A 14,524-nucleotide genomic window follows, 5' to 3' on the forward strand; every position below is an offset into this window, starting at 1 on the left:
GAAGAGAGAATAAGGAGGAAGAGACGTCTTATGGAAGAAGCTGATAAGTTCATTTTTTCTGACATGTTGAATTTGAGGTATTTGTGCATCAAAATCTATGGGAGTCATCAAAATATGGAAGGTACTTGAAATCAGAAGAGAATCATCCAGGAAGGTTCAAGGAAAGAGAACAGTGGGCCACAGTCAGGCAGGGAAGAGAAACCCATGAAGATGACAGAGAAATAATATTTAGAGAACTAGAAAAATAAGTGCAGGGGCATTTAAAAGGAAGTGAATATTCAGCAGTGTCAAAAATCAGCTGGAATTGTCACTATTTTTTATTTTAGCCATACTAATGGGTATGTAGTGATAACTCATCACAGTTTTAATTTACATTTCCCTAATGGTTAATAATGTTGAGCATCTTTGATGTGCTTATTTGCCATCCATATATCCTCTTTGGTAAAATGTCTAGTCATGTCTTTTACTCATTTTCTAATTGGATTTTTTGTTTTTATCCTGTTGAGTTTTGAGAGTTCTTAAATATTCTAGATACAAGTCCTTTGTTGGATATATGATTTGTGAATATTTTCTTGCAGTATGTAGCTTGTTTTTCCATCCTCTTAACAGAATCTTTCACCTAGCTATAGTTTTTAATTTTTATGAAATAAAATTTATTGGGTTTTTTATGGATTGTGCTTTTTATTTTTTGGCCATGCTGCGCAGCACGCAGGATCTTAGTTCCCCGACCATGGATCGAACTCATGCCCACTGCAATGGAAGTGCAAAGTCTTAACCACTGAACAGCCAGGGAAGTCCTGGTCTGTGCTTTTTTAAATTCAGGTATAGTTGATTTACAATATATATTAGTTTCAGATGTACAACACAGTGATTCAAAATTTTTATAGATTATACTCCATTTAAAGTTATAAAATATAGGCTATATTCCCTGTGCTATACAATGTATCATTATAGCTTATTTATTTTATACATAGTAGTTTGTACCTCTTAATCCCCTACCCCTATCTTGCCTCTCCTCCCTTTCCTCTCCCCACTAGTAACCACTAGTTTTTTCTCTGTATGTGTGAGTCGGTTTCTGTTTTGTTATATTCCTTCGTTTGTTTTATTTTTTAGATTCCACATATAAATGATAACATACAGTATTTATCTTTCTCTGTCTGACTTATTTCTCTATGCATAATACTCTCCAGGTTTATCTTTGTTGTTGCAAATGGAAAATTTTCGTTCTTTTTTATGGCTGAGTTATTCCATTCCATATATATATATATATATATATATATATATATATATATATATGTATATAAATTATATATATGTATATAAATTCACATCTTCCTTATCCACATCTTGGCTTTTGTAAATAATGCTGTTGTGAACATTAGGGTGCATTTATCTTTTTGATTAGTGGTTTTGTTTACTTTGGATATATACCCAGAAATGGAATGGCTGGGTCATATGCAGTTCTATTTTTAGTTTTTAGAGGGACCTCCACACTGTTTCCCATAGTGGCTGCACCACTTTACGTTCCCACCAACAGTGTACAAGGGCTCCCTTCTCTCTACATTCTCACCAACATTAGCTATTTGTGGTCTTTTTTTTTTTTAACATCTTTATTGGAGTATAATTGCTTTACAATGGTGTGTCAGTTTCTGTTTTATAACAAAGTGAATCAGCTATGCATATACGTATTTCCCCATATCCTCTCCCTCTTGTGTCTCCCTCCCACCCTCCCTATCCCACCCCTCTAGGTAGTCACAGAGCACTGAGCTGATCTCCCTGTGCAATGCAGCTGCTTCCCACTAGCTATCTATTTTACATTTGGTAGTGTATATATGTGCATGCCATTCTCTCACTTTGTCCCAGCTTACCCTTCCCACTCCCTGTGTCCTCAAGTCCATTCTCTGCATCTGTGTTTTTATTCCTGTCCTGCCCCTAGGTTCTTCAGAACCTTTTTTTTTTTTTTGATTCCATGTATATGTGTTAGCATATGGTATTTGTTTTTCTCTTTCTGACTTACTTCACTCTGTATGACAGACTCTACATCCATCCACCTCACTACAAATAACTCAATTTCGTTTCTTTTTATGGCTGAGTAATATTCCATTGTATATATGTGCCACATCTTCTTTATCCATTCATCTGTCGATGGACACTTAGGTTGCTTCCATGTCCTGGCTATTGTAAATAGAGCTGCAATGAACATTATGGTACAAGAATCTTTTTGAATTATGGTTTTCTCAGGGTATATGCCCAGTAGTGGGATTGCTGGGTCGTATGGTAGTTCTATTTTTAGTTTTTTAAGGAACCTCTATACTGTTCCCCATAGTGGCTGTATCAATTTACATTCCCACCAACAGTGCAAGAGGGTTCCCTTTTCTCCACACCCTCTCCAGCATTTATTGTTTGTAGATTTTTTGATGATGGCCATTCTGACTGGTGTGAGGTGATACCTCATTGTAGTTTTGATTTACATTTCTCTAATGAGTAGTGATGTTGAGCATCCTTTCATCTGTTTGTTGGCAATCTGTATGTCTTCTTTGGAGAAATGTCTATTTAGGTCTTCTGCCCATTTTTGGATTGGGTTGTTTGTTTTTTTGAAATTGAGCTGCATGAGCTACTTGTAAATTTTGGAGATTAATCCTTTGTCAGTTGCTTCATTTGCAAATATTTTCTCCCATTCTGAGGGCTGTCTTTTCATCTTGTTTATGGTTTCCTTTGCTATATAAAAGCTCTTAAGTTTCATTAGGTCCCATTTGTTTATTTTTGTTTTTATTTCCATTTCTCTAGGAGGTGGTCAAAAAGAATCTTGCTGTGATTTATGTCATAGAGTGCTCTGCCTATGTTTTCTTCTAAGAGTTTGATAGTGTCTGCCTTACATTTAGGTCTTTAATCCATTTGGAGTTTATTTTTGTGTATGGTGTTAGGGAGTGTTCTAATTTCATTCTTCTACATGTAGCTGTCCAGTTTTCCCAGCACCAATCATTGAAGAGGCTGTCTTTTCTCCATTGTATATTCTTGCCTCCTTTATCAAAAATAAGGTGACCATACGTGTTTGGGTTTATCTCTGGGCTTTCTATCTTGTTCCATTGATCTATATTTCTGTTTTTGTGCCAGTACCATACTGTCTTGATTACTGTAGCTTTGTAGTATCATCTGAAGTCAGGGAGCCTGATTCCTCCAGCTCTGTTTTTCTTTCTCTAGTTTGCTTTGGCTACCTGCCCCAGTGATAAGAAGGTTGAAATAGCATACAGTGATGTAGCCAAAAGACTTACCAAATAAAATAGCACTTACAAGAGACATGTCTTCACATCTTCCCCTGTCTTCCCCTGAAAATAACATGCTTTTCCTAACACACTGTTCGTCTTCCTATAAAGTAGAAACTTTATTTTGCACAAACATGCAGTTATTCCAGATTAGGATAAAGGATAGACAAGGTATAGTAGCTATCTTTAAATATATACTCCTAAGCAGTGTCATTTTAAAATTGTTTTACCCTGCTTACCTCCCCTACCCTATATCCTCCTCTCCTCTAATTTGGAGACACTCCATAAAAAATTTTCACTTTAAAAGTAGCTTGCCATCTCTCTAGAGCCCTCACCACTGTCTCCATTCACTGTGTATAGATGGCAGAACTTTTCAGGTGCACTGTTTAACTGTTAAAATAGTAACCACAACCTCATCAGGCCCAAAATGGAGCATAATGCATGGTACAAGGAATATTTATGTATTTTTGGAATTTTATAATATTTAGTAAGAGTATATGAAAGGATTACTACTGTATCAAAATATATTGTTTCAATTTAGTCTATCCTGGATATGTACTAAAGGATGTTACCACAAGAGAAGAGAGCCTTCTACAGAAAGTCTCTACAGATTTTGCTGTTTTATTTTGTATGTGGATTTTCACTTTTGCCTAAACGCATTTATCCTTCATATCAATTATAACATCTGACACTATGTAGAAGCTAAAAATTTAGAGGGCGGAACATTATTTTCAAGATCTTCTTCAAGCCTCTTATGCATATAAGAGAAACCAATCGGCACCTGATACTCTCTGTCTAAATATGTTACTGGTAATATGTATTTTGCCCAGTGCCATTCATTTGGAACATAATTGTTTTCTTCCTTTATTTTAAAAATGTTCCTTTTTTAGGTAAGCATCAGCTTTGTTGTTTGTAGACCTTTTGAGCAACACAACGTAAAACTATATTTAGTTGATTTAGCTATAGCAGTACAATGATTAGTAATACAAAAATTAACTTAAGGGGAAAAAAAAAGATTGCTTTGGCTATTTCGGCTCTTTTGTGTTTCCATACAAATTGTGAAACTTTTTGTTCTAGTTCTATGAAAAATGCCATTGGTAGTTTGATAGGGATTGCATTGAATCTAGATTGCTTTGGGTAGTATAGTCATTTTCACATGTTGATTCTTCCAATCCAAGAACATGGTATATCTCTCCATCTGTTGGTATCATCTTTAATTTCTTTCATCAGTGTCTTACAGTTTTCTGCATACAGGTCTTTTGTCTCCCTTGGTAGGTTTATTCCTAGGTATTTTATTCTTTTTGTTGCAATGGTAAAAGGGAGTGTTTCCTTAATTTCTGTTTCCGATTTTTCATCATTAGTGTATAGGAATGCAAGAGATTTCTGTGCATTAATTTTGTATCCTGGTACTTTACCAAATTTTTTCATTACCTCTAGTAGTTTTCTGGTAGCATCTTTAGGATTCTCTATGTATAGTATCATGTCATCTGCAAACAGTGACAGCTTTACTTCTTCTTTGTCAGTTTGGATTCCTTTTATTTCTTTTTTGTCTCAGATTGCTGTGGCTAAAAGTTCCAAAACTATGTTGAAGAATAGTGGTTAGAGTGGACAACCTTGTCTTGTTCCTGATCTCAGAGGAAATGGTTTCAGTTTTGCACCATTAAGAACGATGTTGGCTGTGGGTTTGTCGTATATGGCCTTTATTATGTTGAGGAAAGTTCCCTCTATACCTGCGCTCTGGAGGGTTTTTATCATAAATCGGTGTTGAATTTTGTCAAAAGCTTTTTCTGCATCTATTGAGATGATCATACGGTGTTTCTCCTTCAGTTTGTTAATAGGGTGTATCACATTGATTCATTTGCATATACTGAAAAATCTTTGCATTCCTGGGATAAACCCCACTTGATCATGGTGAATGATCCTTTGAATGTGCTGTTGGATTCTGTTTGCTAGTATTTGGTTGAGGATTTTTGCATCTATGTTCATCAGTGATATTGGCCTGTAGTTTTCTTTCTTTGTGACATCTTTGTCTGGTTTTGGTAACAGGGTGATGGTGGTCTCGTAGAATGAGTTTGGGAGTGTCCCTCCCTCTGCTATATTTTGGAAGAGTTTGAGAAGGATAGGTGTTGGCTCTTCTCTAAATGTTTCATAGAATTCGCCTGTGAAGCCATTTGGTCCTGGGCTTTTGTTTGTTGGAAGATTTTTTATCACAGTTTCAATTTCAGTGCTTGTGATTGGTCTGTTTATATTTTCTATTTCTTCCTGGTTCCGTCTCAGAAGGTTGTGCTTTTCTAAGAATTTGTCCATTTCTTCCAGGTTGTCCCTTTTATTGGCATATAGTTGCTTGTAGTAATCACTCATGATCCTTTGTATTTCTGCAGTGTCAGTTGTTACTTCTCCTTTTTCATTTCTAATTCGATTGATCTGAGTCTTCTCCCTTTTTTTCTTGGTGAGTCTGGCTAATGGTTTATCAATTTTGTTTATCTTCTCAAAGAACCAGCTTTTAGTTGTATTGATCTTTGTTATTGTTTCCTTCATTTCTTTTTCATTTATTTCTGATCTGATGGGTATGATTTCTTTCCTTCTTCTAACTTTGGGTTATTTTTGTTCTTCTTTCTCTAATTGCTTTAGGTGCAAGGGTGGGTTGTTTATTAGAGATGTTTCTTGTATCTTGAGGTAGGATTGTATTGCTATAAACTTCCCTCTTAGAACTGCTTTTGCTGCATCCCATAGGTTTTGGTCATCGTGTTTTCATTGTCATTTGTCTCTAGCTATTTTTTTATTTCCTCTTTTATTTCTTCAGTGATCTCTTGCTTATTTAGTCGTGTATTGTTTAGCCTCCATGTGTTTGTATTCTTTACAGATTTTTTCCTGTAATTGACATCTAGTCTCATAGCGTTGTGGTTGGAAGATACTTGATACGATTTCAATTGTCCTAAATTAACCAAGGCTTGATTTGTGACCCAAGATATGCTCTATCCTGGAAACTGTTCCATGAGCACTTGAGAAGAAAGTGTATTCTGTTGTTTTCGGATGGAATGTCCTATAAATATCAATTAAGCCCATGTTGTTTAATGTATCATTTAAAGCTTGTGTTTCCTTCTTTATTTTCATTTTGGATGATCTGTCCATTGGTGAAAGTGGGGTGTTAAAGTCCCCTACTATGATTGTGTGACTTTCAATTTCCCCTTTTATGGCTGTAAGCATTTGCCTTATGTATTGAGGTGCTCCTATGTTGGGTGCATAAATATTTACAATTGCTATATCTTCTTCTTGGATTGATCCCTTGATCATTATGTAGTGTCCTTCTTTGTGCCTTGAAATAGTCTTTATTTTAAAGTCTCTTTAGTCTGATATGAGAATTGCTACTCCAGCTTTCTTTTGATTTCCATTTGCATGGAATTTCTTTTTCCATCCCCTCACTTTCAGTCTGTATGTGTCCCTAGGTCTGAAGTGGGTCTCTTGTAAACAGAATATATATGGGTCTTGTTTTTGTATCCATTCAGCCAGTCTATGTCTTTTGGTTGGAGCATTTAATCCATTTACATTTAAGGTAGTTATCTATATGTATGTCCCTATTACCATTTTCTTAATTGTTTTGGGTTTGTTATTGTAGGTCTTTTCCTTCTCTTGTGTTTCCTGCCTAGAGAAGTTCCTTTAGCATTTGTTGTAAAGCTGGTTTGGTGGTGCTGAATTCTCTTAGCCTTTGCTTGTCTGTAAAGGTTTTAATTTCTCCATCGAATCCAAATGAGATCCTTGCTGGGTAGAGTAATCTTGGTTGTAAGTTTTTCCCTTTCATCACTTTAAATATGTCCTGCCACTCCCTCTGGCTTGCAGAGTTTCTGCTGAAAGATCAGCTGATAACCTTATGGGGATTCCCTTGTATGTTACTTGTTGTTTTTCCCTTGCTGCTTTTAATATTTTTTCTTTGTATTTAATTTTTGATAGTTTGATTAATATGTTTCTTGGCGTGTTTCTCCTTGGATTTATCCTGTATGGGACTCTCTGTGCTTCCTGGACTTGATTGACTGTTTCCTTTCCCGTATTAGGGAAGTTTTCAACTAGAATCTCATCAAATATTCTTTCAGTCCCTTTCTTTGTCTCTTCTTCTTCTGGGACCCCTATGATTTGAATGTTGGTGCATTTAATGTTGTTCCAGAGGTCTCTGAGACTGTCCTCAATTCTCTTCATTCTTTTTCTTTATTCTGCTCTGCAGTAGTCATTTCCACTATTTTATCTTCCAGGTCACTTATCCGTTCTTCTGCTTCAATTATTCTGCTATTGATTCCTTCTAGAGAATTTTTAATTTCATTTATTGTGTTGTTCATCATTGTTCATTTGCTCTTTAGTTCTTCTAGGTCCTTGTTAAACATTTCTTGTATTTTCTCCATTCTATTTCCAAGATTTTGGATCATTTTCACTATCATTACTCTGAATTCTTTTTCAGGTAGACTGCCTATTTCCTCTTCATTTGTTTGGTCTGGTGGGTTTTTACCTTGCTCCTTCATGTGCTGTGTGTTTCTCTCTCTTCTCATTTTGCTTAACTTATTGTGTTTGGGGTCTCCTTTTCACAGGCTGCAGGTTTGTAGTTCCCGTTGTTTTCTGTGTCTGCCCCCAGTGGGTAAGGTTGGTTCAGTGGGTTGTGTAGGCTTCCTGGTGGAGGGGACTGGTACCTGTGTTCTGGTGGATGAGTCTGGATCTTGTCTTTCTGGTGGGCAGGGCCGAGTCCAGTGGTGTGTTTTGGGGTGTCTGTGACCTTATTATGATCTTAGGCAGCCACTCTGCTAATGGGTGGGGTTGTATTCCTGTCTTGCTAGTTGTTTGGCATAGTGTGTCCAGCACTGTAGCTTGCTGGTCGTTGAGTGGAGCTGGGTTTTAGCATTTAGATGGAGATCACTGGGAGAGCTTTCACCATTTGATATTACATGGAGCTGGGAGGTCTCTGGTGGACCAATGTCCTGAATTCAGCTCTCCCACCTCAGAGGCACAGGCCTGACACCCAGCCAGAGCACCATGATCCTGTCAGCCACATGGCAACAACAACTCTGTCAATATGTCTTCATCAACCAAATGAGCAACGCCAATTTGGGACCCAGGACCATTACTCGGTGGAAGAATTCTGGGTTCAGGCAGGGGACAGGCAGAGTGCAGATAATATCTGGATATTGCTTGACACTTTACAGACTGTTCTCAATGGATTTCCCTTCTTTGCTGAGCTTCAAAGCTTCCAAGATCTTGGGAGCTGGGAAGTGAAAGGCAGAGGGAGGGAGCGTGGGGCAGGAGCAGCCCCTGGGCGTTTGCCCATGGGAGTGGCTGTCTCTGTGGTCTTTTTGATGGTAGCCATTTTGACAGGTGTGAGGTGATATCTCATTGTGGTTTTTGTTTGCATTTCTCTGATGAATGAATGATAAATGAATGTTGAGCACCTTTTCATGTGCTTGTTAGCCATCTGTATGTCTTCTTCAGAAAAATGTCTATTCAGGTCTTCTGCCCATTTTTTAATTGGGTTGTTTGTTTTTTGACATTAAGTTAGTTGTATGAGCTGTTTATATACCTTGGATACTAACCCTTTTTCAGTCATATAATTTGCAAATATTTTCTCCCATTCAGTAGATTGTCTTTTCATTTTGTTGATGGTTTTGCTGTGCAAAAGCTTTCAAGTTTAATTAGGTCCCATTCATTTATTTTTGCTTTTATTTTCTTTGCCTTAGGAGACCGATCCAAAAAACATATTGCTACAATTTATGTCAAAAGTATTCTGCCTATGTTATCTTCTAGGAGTTTTATGGTTTCCAATCTTACATTTAGGTCCTTAGTATGGATTGTGCTTTTGATGTCATGTCTAAGAATTCTTGACCAAGTCCTAGATTTTCTTCTAAAAGTTTTTTAATAGTTTTGTTTTACATTTAAATCCATGATGAATTTTTAGTTAATTTTTGTACAAGATGCAAAGTTTAGACTGAGGTTTGGGGGTTTTGTTGTTTATTTCTTTTGTTATTTTATGGTTGTCCTATTGCTCCACCCCATTTGTTGAAAAGATTATCCTTTTTCCATTGAACTGATTTTTGCACCTTTGTCAAAAATCAGTTGGCTGTAGTTGAGTGTGTCTATTTCTGAGTCATCTATTCTGTTCTACTGATCCATGTGTTCAATTGTTTGAAAGTAAAAAGTTTTTAAAAGTCAGCTGAAGGTCTAGTGAGAGAAATATTGAAAAAATATCCTTTGGGTTTGGCAACTAGTGGTCACTGGTGACATTAATGATGAGTGGTGGAGTTCCTAGAAGCCAGATTGCCAGGGCAGTGGGTTTAAGAGCGAATTACTGTTTCATACCCAGCTACCTATTTTAGATTTTAAGACACTAAAGGCAAAAACTATGAGGGAAGAATGAGGATGCTAAACACATACACACAAAAATATCTTGCAATTCACCCAGCCTCACATTAAATATTTATAAATGTTTTGGGGTTGTTTTATATCAGTTCTTACATCTAGTAAAGAGGCAAATCCACAGCCAAAGTCTCTGGAAAAGTTGGGAGGCAGAGGGAGGAGGAGGAGGAGGAGTATTCTAAAAATACAAAAAACTTGGATTAGCTAAAATGAGGTTCTTCCAAAGATCCTCAGTCAGTAGGGAGGTATCCTTAGCCCTCTATCCCGAGAGGGAACTTCAAGTGCTCTGGAAAGCCTGTACCCCCATCTGGTAACATGCTGCATAAGTTCTTCTTTTGTGTAACCAGCTCCATAACTTTCCATAGCCTTTGCTGTTAAGGAAATTTTACATGTTTTCATCTTTCCAACAATCACATCACAGTCCCATGTTGTCACCCATGCAGTCAGTGTCTTTTTTTTTTTTTTAATCTCTATCATCTAGCATGTGGGTAGCACACAATAGATTCGAAATAAGTAGTCATCATTATATCAACATCAAGACAATAAAAAGGGAGATGCATTTTCCTTTATAACTACCACTTTGAATATTTTTTCAGTTATTTGGAATAAAAACAAAAATATTTACAATTAATCCTCAAATAATGAATAGCAACAAAAATGTAACTCTTAAAATCTGTATTGTCGGGCCTTCCCTGGTGGCGCAGTGGTTAAGAATCCACCTGCCAATGCAGGGGACACGGGTTCAAGCCCTGGTCCAGGACGATTCTACATGCCGCGGAGCAACTAAGCCCATGCGCCACAACTACTGAGCCTGCGGTCTAGAGCCCGTGAGCCACAACTACTGAAGCCTGTGTGCCTAGAGCTCATGCTCTGCAACAAGATAAGCCACCGCAATAAGAAGCCACACACTGCAACGAAGAGTAGTCCCTGCTCTCTGTAACTAGATAAAGCCCGTGTTCAGCAATGAAGACCCAACTCAGCCAAAAATAAATAAATAAATAAATAAAACCTGTGTTGTCATCATGGCATGCTTGTTCCTCTGGCAGAGAAAATAATGTGTTTCTAAATTTCTTTCTTCTCTAGGACAGAATTTAGCAGGTGGTCTTAGAAGGAGCTACTCTGTAACAATTTGTTTGAACATTTTCAAAGCAAGAAATATAAAAAATTGAACTCACTCCTTTCTTTTTAATTTCACTGGTCATCTGTCAAAAGCAAACAAACAAGACATAATTAAATCAAGAAGAAAATTTTTAAAGTAATTTAAAAATTTTTTAAATCAAAAATATAAATAGTTTTAAATATATGTATTATTCTTTTAAAAATACTAGTTGCATTGAGACTGATTTAAAATCAGAGTTAAATAGTATAAAGATACACTTTTTAAAGAGAAAATATAAACCTACAGTTGGAGGATAATCTGGCTCTGGTGATGAAGGTGTTCTTTTATCCAATGTTCTGTCTAAATTTCTTTTGGCTCCTTCAATTCTGAAATTTATAGTTAGAAAAATGTATGACTCTCTTGAATATAACATTAAGATATATTATTAAAACATGACAATTCGAACATTTTTTCAACTATACTTGAAGAAGAGATATTCAAGAGTTCTTTATCTTACTGAATTTTCTGTAAGAAATAAATCTCAATTGCAATTATCAATGAGTCCTTAATATTCAAATTATTCATGTGTAATACAAAAGGAGACTAAAAATAATAGTCAATAATGTTCAATTATAACATGACAATTTTTAAGTTAATCCTGATGCATGTGGGCCCTTACGCATGTATTATCTCTGTTCAAATGCCATACTGTCAGAGAAGACTTCCCTTACCCTTATATTAAGTAGCACTTCCTTCACTATCCATCCCTTTTATCCTCACTTACCTTGCTTCATAGTACTTACCACCATTTAACATACTATATGTTGTCGACCGTTTTATTCATTGCCTTATCTCAATGCTCAGAATAGTACCTGGTACAGAGTAGGTGCTCAATAAACAGTTGTGAATGTAGGAATTTATCATCCATAAAATATAATTTCTTCTTTAATTAAAATTATATGATCATATAATCCGTTCATCTGTCACCAAATACTTACTGAATGTTTATATTCTGCAAGATACCCTACTAGGTTTTATTAAAACATAGCAGCAACAAGTTTCAAGGAATTTATAAACTGAAAGGGTAGGAAGATAAAATCAGAGTGCCATATAAAAAGTATGGGACCCTGATGGTTCAGAGGAGGGACAAGTTCACTTCCACCTGAAGGTATCTTTGAAGGTTATGTGAACAAGTTAGCATTTGCAATAAGCTTGAAATGAAGAAGAGGATCTCAGTTGGAGATGTGACTTTCCTGGGCAGATGGATCTGAAAAGATAAAGACCCTAAGAAACAGGGAGACAAGGGAACAATCAAAGGCAAATATTGAAAATAAGGAGTTGTCCAACTCCAATTTTTTGAGTTGTCCAAAAATTGAAAATAAGGAGTTGTTCCAGAAGTTATGGAACCAGATGGAGATAAGTTTGGAGAAGTGGATTGGAATATCTAGCTAAGGGTCTCAAATAGCAAGTTTTTTTATTAGTAGACAATGGGGAGTCACTAAGAGTTTTTAAGCATGAGAACATTTTTAGGAAGACAAATCTATCAGTTTGTAAAGGCTAAATACACTAGAAGGGATGGCCAAAGCAGAAAGTATACAAGGGAAAGAAAAGAGGCTTAAGAAAGAAGATTGAAGGATGCCAAGCATGACAGGAATGAAGAAGAACAACTGAAGGAGGCAAAGGAGACATGGTCAGAGGCAAAAGGAGAACTAAAAGGAATTTGAAGGAAAGGATGGCCACCAGAACGATAAAAGCATAAACTAGTAAATGCCATAAAGACAAAGATCATGTCTGTTTTGCTCACTGCTCTATCCAGAGCACTTAGATAGTGTCCGTCAGGGTCAATAAATATCTGTAGAATGAATGATCAGAATAGTGGATTTGGAAAAGATTCTGCATGTCTAGTTCAGTACTTTATTTAATGCATGAATACTCTCAAAAATTTCAAGTTGTACCCCAGGATGAGTGAGGGGAGATGACATTCATCACTTTCTGAGGTAGCTCAATTTATTGTCAGCTAGCTCATATTCTTAGAAATAAATTTCTTGAGTTGTATCCTTTTAAATTCTATTCTCTGGAGCTATATAAAAAGTCATATTCGGGGCTTCCCTGGTGGCACAGTGGTTGAGAATCTACCTGCCAATGCAGGGGACACGGGTTCGAGCCCTGGTCTGGGAAGATCCCACATGCCGCGGAGCGACTAAGCCCGTGAGCCACAATTGCTGAGCCTGCGCGTCTGGAGCCTGTGCTCCGCAACGGGAGAGGCCACGATAGTGAGAGGCCCGCGCACCACGATGAAGAGTGGTCCCCACTTGCCGCAACTAGAGAAAGCCCTCACACAGAAACGAAGACCCAACACAGCCATAAATAAATAAATAAATAAATAAATAAATAAAATTAAAAAAAAAAAAAGTCATATTCCTCTTCTTTGTTACCATTCCAAAACTTAGTAATACCTATCCAGTTCCTTTGACCATTCCTGTCAATAAAAGTTACCATTTATGGTGAGTTTATGATGTTCTAGGCATTGGCTTAAGATCTTTATATGCATGGATCTCATTTAACTCTCACAGAAATCCTAAGAGGTAACCACTATTATAATATTATCCCCATCTTACAGATAGGAAGATGAGGATAAGTAAAGTTACTTGACTTGCCAAATTCAAATTAATAAGCTGTAGAGATGGGATATGAACTCAGGCCTGTCTAAACTCCTCCCCATTAAGCAAATCAGTTCCCTTCAAATTAGGTAGTTTCAAAATTCCTCACTCTCCTTGGTAGCTATAATGGTTTAGCAACATCCCTCTCATAGTGTGACCCCAGAATTCCAGATGTTGCATGACCAATGGAGGGTGAAAATTTTCTCTCCCACATTCTAGTCATTCTTCATTTATTAAAAGAGACTAAGACTGAATTAGCTTTTTTGAGTAGCCTCATTTCCCTGTTGTGTCTTACTGAGCCTGACTAAATCAAAATGAAAACACGATGACACAAAACCTATGGGGCGCAGCAAAAGCAGTTTTAAGAGGGAAGTTTATAGCAATACAATCTCACCTCAGGAAACAAGAAAAATCTCAAATAAACAATCTAACCCTACACTTAAAACAACTAGAGAAAGAAGAACAAAGAAAACCCAAAATCAGTAGAAGGAAAGAAATCATAAATATCAGAGCAGAAATAAATGAAATAGAAATGAAGAAAACAATACCAAAGATCAATAAAACTAAAAGCTGGTTCTTTGAGAAGATAAATAAAATTGATAAACCCTTAGCCAGACTCATCAAGAAAAAAAGGGAGAGGATGCAAATCAATAAAATTGGAAACAAAAAGGAGAAATCACAACTGACACTGCAGAAATACAAAGGATTATAAGACACTACTACAAACAACTATATGCCAATAAAATGGACAACCATGAAGAAATGGACAAACTCTTGGAAAGGTACAATTTTCCAAGACTGACCAGGAAAAATTAGAAAATATAAACAGACCTATCACAAGTAATGAAATTGAAACCATAATTTAAAATATTCCAACAAACAAAAGTCCAGGACCAGATGGCTTCACAGGCGAATTCTATCAAACACTTAGAGAAGAGCTAATACTGATCCTTCTCAAACTCTTCTAAAAAATTGCAGAGGGAGAAACACTCCCAAATTCGTTCTACAAAGCCACCATCACCCTAATACCAAAACCAGAAAAAGATATCACAAAAAAAGAAGATTAAAGACCAATATCACTGATGAACATACATGCAAAAATCCTGAACAAAATA

General features: G+C 36.5%; 1 protein-coding gene across 1 annotated transcript in view; it reads right to left on the reverse strand.

The window, feature by feature from the left end:
* DNAH12 (dynein axonemal heavy chain 12) overlaps window positions 1-14,524 on the reverse strand; it is a 235,762-nt gene that overhangs the window by 195,104 nt on the left and 26,134 nt on the right. Inside the window, exons 4-5 of the mRNA XM_082412044.1 lie at window positions 11,054-11,135; window positions 10,826-10,852 (exon numbers count right to left, since the gene is read on the reverse strand). Coding sequence (XP_082268170.1) covers window positions 10,826-10,852; window positions 11,054-11,135 — 109 coding nt within the window. The remainder of the gene's footprint in view (window positions 1-10,825; window positions 10,853-11,053; window positions 11,136-14,524) is intronic.

Source organism: Balaenoptera physalus, assembly GCF_965194825.1.
Source record: "Balaenoptera physalus genome assembly, chromosome: 11".
In the NCBI taxonomy this organism is placed as follows: domain Eukaryota; kingdom Metazoa; phylum Chordata; class Mammalia; order Artiodactyla; family Balaenopteridae; genus Balaenoptera; species Balaenoptera physalus.